The sequence below is a fragment of the Nicotiana sylvestris genome, chromosome 11 (genome assembly GCF_000393655.2).
Source record: "Nicotiana sylvestris chromosome 11, ASM39365v2, whole genome shotgun sequence".
Classification (NCBI taxonomy): Eukaryota; Viridiplantae; Streptophyta; class Magnoliopsida; order Solanales; family Solanaceae; genus Nicotiana; species Nicotiana sylvestris.
The window spans coordinates 92,872,822-92,879,059 of NC_091067.1; the positions used below are offsets into that span (position 1 = coordinate 92,872,822).

At 32.4% G+C, this 6,238-nt stretch overlaps 1 protein-coding gene across 1 annotated transcript; it reads left to right on the forward strand.

Moving 5' to 3' along the window:
• Nucleotides 1–2,453: 2,453 nt before the first annotated feature.
• Nucleotides 2,454–4,222, forward strand: LOC104219954 (uncharacterized). Its single transcript, XM_009770724.2, has 3 exons — nt 2,454–2,510; nt 3,329–3,713; nt 4,134–4,222. The coding sequence occupies exons 1-3, from the start codon at nt 2,454–2,456 to the stop codon at nt 4,220–4,222; spliced, it is 531 nt and encodes a 176-aa protein (XP_009769026.2).
• The last annotated feature ends 2,016 nt before the right edge of the window (nt 4,223–6,238 follow it).

Here is a 6,238-nt window from a genome sequence, read left to right on the forward strand (position 1 = left end):
ATCATTTTAGCCCAATTAAATGGGCTAGCCCAATAGATTTGGACCTATTTATTTAAGAAAAATTTTCATAAAGCACTATATTTTAGGTGTAATTAGTCATTTATAAATACCTTTTGCTATATTACGGATTATAGATATCTTTTTTGTGGTTAAAAGATGTATTTGATGTATTTAAACTATTGTATTCATTAATACAATAGCAAAAATAGGCATGAATTTCGGAATTCCGGCTAAGCTTGAGATGTATTCAACTGTATTCACACGTCGTTATCGTGAATACAGTAATGTATTTCACATAAAATATGGAAGGTTGAACTTGTTTAAAATGGAAAGGAAATCAATTCCCTGATATTCTCCTAATTTAACTCAACTAACACAAACTATTGCCCATAAATCTGTATTCTTCCATTCACGATTCAACAAGAAAAATAGCGAAAACTAGAGCAACATCTGAATTTTTAGTTCTCCCTTTTTCTGTACCCGGTTCTCTTTTCAACCATGAAATAGTGCTATTGATACAATTGTATACAGAATATGGTATAATTCCATTATACATATGGCAAGTTTAACGGTGTTGTTGCGTCATTCTGGGAAGTGGAACGGTGAGAGCAATTACGTCGAATATTCAATTGAAGGAATACTGATAAAGGAGTATGCGTCGTATAATGATTTGGCTGCGTCAATTTCTAATCAACTTGGCATAGATTTGAGCTCAAAGTCCATTAAAATTCAATACAAAGTAGAAGAGAATAGCACGCCAATGGAAATACACAATGACATGGATTACATGGTGTATGTAGAGTTGAAAAAAGAGAACAGAGAATTCGGGATGTATCCTTTGTACATAACAACGATTGAAAAAGAACTTGTATCTGGTGGTAGTTTAATTCAAGGCGATATTGTGCAAATAGACTAATCACTCCAAAGGTATGATTCCGGTACAGATGATACGCTTGCTCTAGATTTTGTCAATTCAGGAGAAGCAATTGGGGTGTTTGAATTGGACAAAGATTTGATAATTTCAAAAACTAATCAAAGGGAGATTATGGTTGGCCAAGTATATAAGGATACGGCTACATTGAAAGAGGTGATGGAGAATTATGCTATATCTCAAAGGTTTCAATTCCGGGTTGATAGGTCTAATGTTGTTAGGTTTGAGTGTATTTCTTTTGTATATTGTATTATTGGTTAGAGTTGTAAGTTATACGTTGATGTATTTATGTGTATTTGTAGATTTTCACTTGATCTTCACTGATGTGTTTAACATTTGTTTGTTTATGGTCTTTAAATATATGTATTCATATGAATTTTACGGGTACAATTACATTACAGTGGCTCTAATTATTTTCTATTTTGTTTACTGTTTGTATTTAATTGTATGCATATAACTATAATTGCATTTAGTTGTATTTATTGCATTTAAATGCATATAACTATAATTGTATTCAATTGTATCATAATTTATATATATAGATATCAGAATGTATTCATGTGTATATGAGTGCATTTTTTGGTAAACATTTATGCTAATCATATGTATAATGATAAATTCTTTGCAGCTATGCATTATTATGTATGTCAGAAGATTGTGAATGGAGGTTTAAGGCTTCGAGCATTAACAAATCAGAACTATTCAAAGTGAGAGAGTTCATCGATAACCATACATGTCCGCTTAAGGACAATGTGTATGAGCAACGACAGGCAAGTAGCAGCCTTATAGGTGGTATGATTAGGCCTAAGCTTACTAATCATAAGAAGAAATACACCCCAAAGGGTATTATTGATAATGTGAAATCAGATTTAGGTGTAGATGCTACATGTTGGCGTGGCGGGCTAAAGAAAAGACAATGAATTTTTTGAGAGGTGAACCAGCTGATTCATACAAAAAAATACCAGGATACTTATATACAATGGATATGACATATCCAGGTTCGCACATCAGAATGGTAAAATCGCCCAAAAATGATTTCATGTATGTGTATATATCTTTGTATGCCTTTATAAAGGGGTTTGATCATTGTAGACCCATTGTGGTTGTGGATGGAAGTCACCTAAAATCTTACTACACCGGAAAATTTGTCTCGACAAGCACGTTGGATGGTGCAGGTGAGTACGTGAATTATAATAAATTTTGTTAATATTTTAAAGATTGGAATACATGTTTTAAAAATAATTATTCAATTGTCTTTACAGGTCATATATTGCCACTAGCATATGGTGTTATTGATTCAGAGAACAATGCTGCTTGGACGTGGTTCTTTAAGCAATTCAAGATAGCATACGATGACAGGGAAAACATGTGCACCGTTTCAGATAGAATTGAGAGTATCATTAAATCTGTATCGAGAGTGTATCCAGATGTACCGCATTTTGCCTGTATATAGCATCTATGGAACAACGTATATAAAAAATTAAAAAAGAGCCATGCAAAGTTGAGCGAGATATACTTCTCAATGGCGAAAGCATACACACAAGCTGAATTTGACAGTCTGATAGAGAAGATGGAGAAGGTAGATATTAGGGTAAAATAATACTTAGAGTTAGTTGTATATGAAAAGTGGGCTAGGTTGTATGCACCTGTTAACAGTGGATGGACCATGACGTCAAATATTGCTGAGATAATCAATGCCACACTAGTGTCAGCAAGGGAATTGCCAATATACGACTTCCTCGAAGAAGTTAGGAAGATGTTTGGACGTTGGAATTGCAGTAACCGCAAAGAAGCTACATAGGCATACACAACGCTTGGAAAAAAATTCCAGGAGATGATGACTTTGAATGAGGCAATGTCTACACGCATGATTGTAAGTTTCATTTTAATGTCATTGTATCATATATTAAGCTATTTCTTTAGATAGCTTAATTGTTTTCTGAAATAACTTATACAGAATTTTTTAGATAGACGTATTCAGTTATATTGTCATGCAATAGCCTTATAATTTTATTTTAAATGGCATCATTATTCTTAAATAACTGTTGTATTTTACTGTATTTAGATGTATTTTAAAAGTTCTCAGTAATTGTAACCAACAGATGTATATCAGTACTATGTACCTAATAAACTCATTAGTCTTGAATAACAACATGAATTTAAATGTATTTAGATGTATTTTCTTTTCAGCTGCCTTAAGTTAAGCAGATGTTTGATGTATGTCATTGTATTCATAAGCTAAAACATAATTATAGTTTATAGACTATCGGTCTACATATATGATGTATTCTTTTGTATTCAAACATTTCAGCTATATTTAACTGAATAATTCAGCATTATACATAAAGAAATTCATTTGTATGTGCTCAAAACTTATATGTCTATGTTTAAATGTAGGTGGTACCATCGACTGAATACTTACATACGGTTAACGGTGGAGGGAGGCACTACACCATCTGCCTATTAGAGAGAAAATGCGTTTGTGGGAGGTTCAAAGTTGATGAATTACCATGCCCACATGCTTGGGATGTATTGAAGAGCAAGTTTTTAATGCCAGAAAATTATTGCTCTAACTATTACAAACTAAATTTTGTTGTAATGACATACGATGTGCCTGAGATCCCGTTACTGGACAGAAATAATTGGAATATACCAGCACATGTTGCAGAGGAAGTTGTATTACTACCCAAATGGAAAAGACCTCCTGGAAGGCCAAAGAAGAAGCGCGATAAACCTTTCAGTGAATTGCTGCAGCCGAAAAATCAACATTCATGTAGCATATGTAGGCAGGGAGGACATAACAAGCGAACATGTAGAAATGCTCCACTTAGGATTTAGTTAACACTCTGACATGTATTAGTGCTCCAACGATTTGTCATTACTTCTAATGACATTGTGAAGTAATAAATTTTGAAATACCTTTCGTGAATATATTCTGGATACATTTAGTTGTAATATTGTGCTGAATACATTCGAATACAACCTTGTCAGCATATACTTAGACAATTTATTATAGACAGTGCCTGTGTTGTATATACATAACTAATCAAAATACATCAGAATACAACTATATACTCAGCTATAATATAACAATTTTAATAAATACATATAACCTGGGTAAGTAAAATAAATACATCAAGTTGAGTACATACGTAAAAACCTGAAGCATACAGTTATTGACTTTGATATTTCAATGTATTAGCAACATTTATAGTTGCCAAGGTACATTTACAGCAACATTTACAGTTGACTTTGATAAACTTGAAGCATACAGTTGCTGACTTTCAATGACTTTGATAAGCCAAGTGACTGGATATTAATACACATTTATACGCCCTGTTTAATACATATGAATACATCCTGTAAGATACATAGAAGTAGAAACTGTAGATTAAGCATGAATACTTATGAACAAAACAATGAAACATAGATTGAAAAGTTGCAATTGTCATACATGAACACTGTTGATAAAGTGATTAAAACATTGGTTTTTCTAACTGAATACCATCTTCTGTCAAAAAGATATTCTAAAAAACAGTATTCACCTAAAACAATATTCCAAAACTACATTCACCTAGAGCTACTCTAACACTATCTGTAACTTTGAATCTAACTCGGTGATTTGCCTAGCAATCTTGGAGGGTGCTTCATTCTCACTTATGGCATCAGCGTCTATCTTCCGCATAGCATAGTCCCAGAGGAGAGCACCATATCTTTGACGGAGTAGATTAGAATCAAATGTTGTTTGTGGAATCTCATTAAGAGTGCTCAGAAACTCTGCGTATGCCGCAACATGCACCCTACAATCCCTAAAAATGTTGATTGAAACAATTAAAAATAATTCATACAATTAGAGTTTTAAAATGATACAAGAATGATGATTGAATACATACATGCTCCCAGCTTTTTGTTGAGGCAAATTTGATATGAAAACAACTTCAAAGGGATCAGTATGTGACTTGTCAGTATATGCTAAGTAAGTAGACCAATCTATGCCTTGACTATCTCTGTAAAAGCCTCTGATTGATAGATATAGAGGTACAAGCCTAGCTAGCTTATCTATCTCAGAAGTTACATAGGCATCATGACCTGCAGATCTATACGAGTCCTACACTTTGATACATCTCTCCTTGAATGAGACAACTGCCAATATCTAGTGTAGTTTATCCTTCAAGTTGACTGGTATTAAGACATTGTCAACGGTATGCCAAGGTACATTAGCTAGCAATCTATAGCCCCTTATGTACTCACATCCCACATCCTCTTCTTTGGCTACATTTGCATTACTATCTGTATCAGTATACCTGTCGAAGATTTCTGCGATTCTTGTCTTGAATATACAATCAACAGTTGTATACTTGAAGTTGCTTGTTTGGTTGTACTTTCCCTTCTTTCTCAGATAGTAGAATATGACGTTAATATGATATACACAAATTTAATTACATAGTGTTAGTGCAATGAATCAAATTAAAAAAAAAAGAAACTGAATATGATAAGTGAAAACTCAGTTCTAGATTCAAGAATAATACATTAAAATACATCTGAATACAGTTAAATACATCAGTTATTCAAAAATAAAGAGGCCATTAAATACATCATACAGATTCGGTTAAATACATATGTTATTTACAACTACAGAATAATTTTAAAATACATCTAAATACATTTAATTACATGTTGTTATTCAAGACTAATGAGGCAATTAAATACATAGTACTGATATACATCTATTGGTTACAATTACTGAGATCTTTTAAATACATCTGAATACAGTAAAATACAACAGTTATTTAACAATAATGATGCCATTAAATACATCATACAGATTCAGTTAAATACATTTGTTATTGACAACTACTGAGTAATGTTAAAATAAATTTGAATACAACTAAATACAGCATATGTAAAAGATACATCTGAGTACAATTGAATACATAAAAGTAATGAAAGACAAATTTGTGTGAGCTCAATTTGTGAATTATATAATTAGACAAACCAATACTAAAGAAATAAATTATAGTGGAGTTGGAAGGGGTAAAACTTACATTGTCATCCCATAGTTTACCGTCAAACGATAGAAGGTAAAACCAATTTTTTGAATTGACTTGATCAACTCCAAAATCCAATGGTATATGAAGTGTTGACTTGTTCTTCTTGTAATGGTATTCCAAATTACTTCTACAAGTATGATATAAAAAAATATTATATCCATTTTTAAAAATATAAATACGTAATAGACATACGGGGGAAAAACGCACTTCTGTTCATGTCTAGCGAGAAGACCATCACGAACCCATTTGTCGGATT

Excerpts from the sequence above, each read along its gene's own strand:
- LOC104219954 (XM_009770724.2), top strand. The coding sequence starts at position 2,454 with ATGGCGAAAGCATACACACAAGCTGAATTTGACAGTCTGATAGAGAAG. Across the intron at positions 2,511-3,328 it reads TGATAGAGAAGATGGAGAAG|GTGGTACCATCGACTGAATA; the intron begins GTAGATATTAGG and ends GTTTAAATGTAG. Across the intron at positions 3,714-4,133 it reads TCAACATTCATGTAGCATAT|CAACATTTATAGTTGCCAAG; the intron begins GTAGGCAGGGAG and ends TCAATGTATTAG.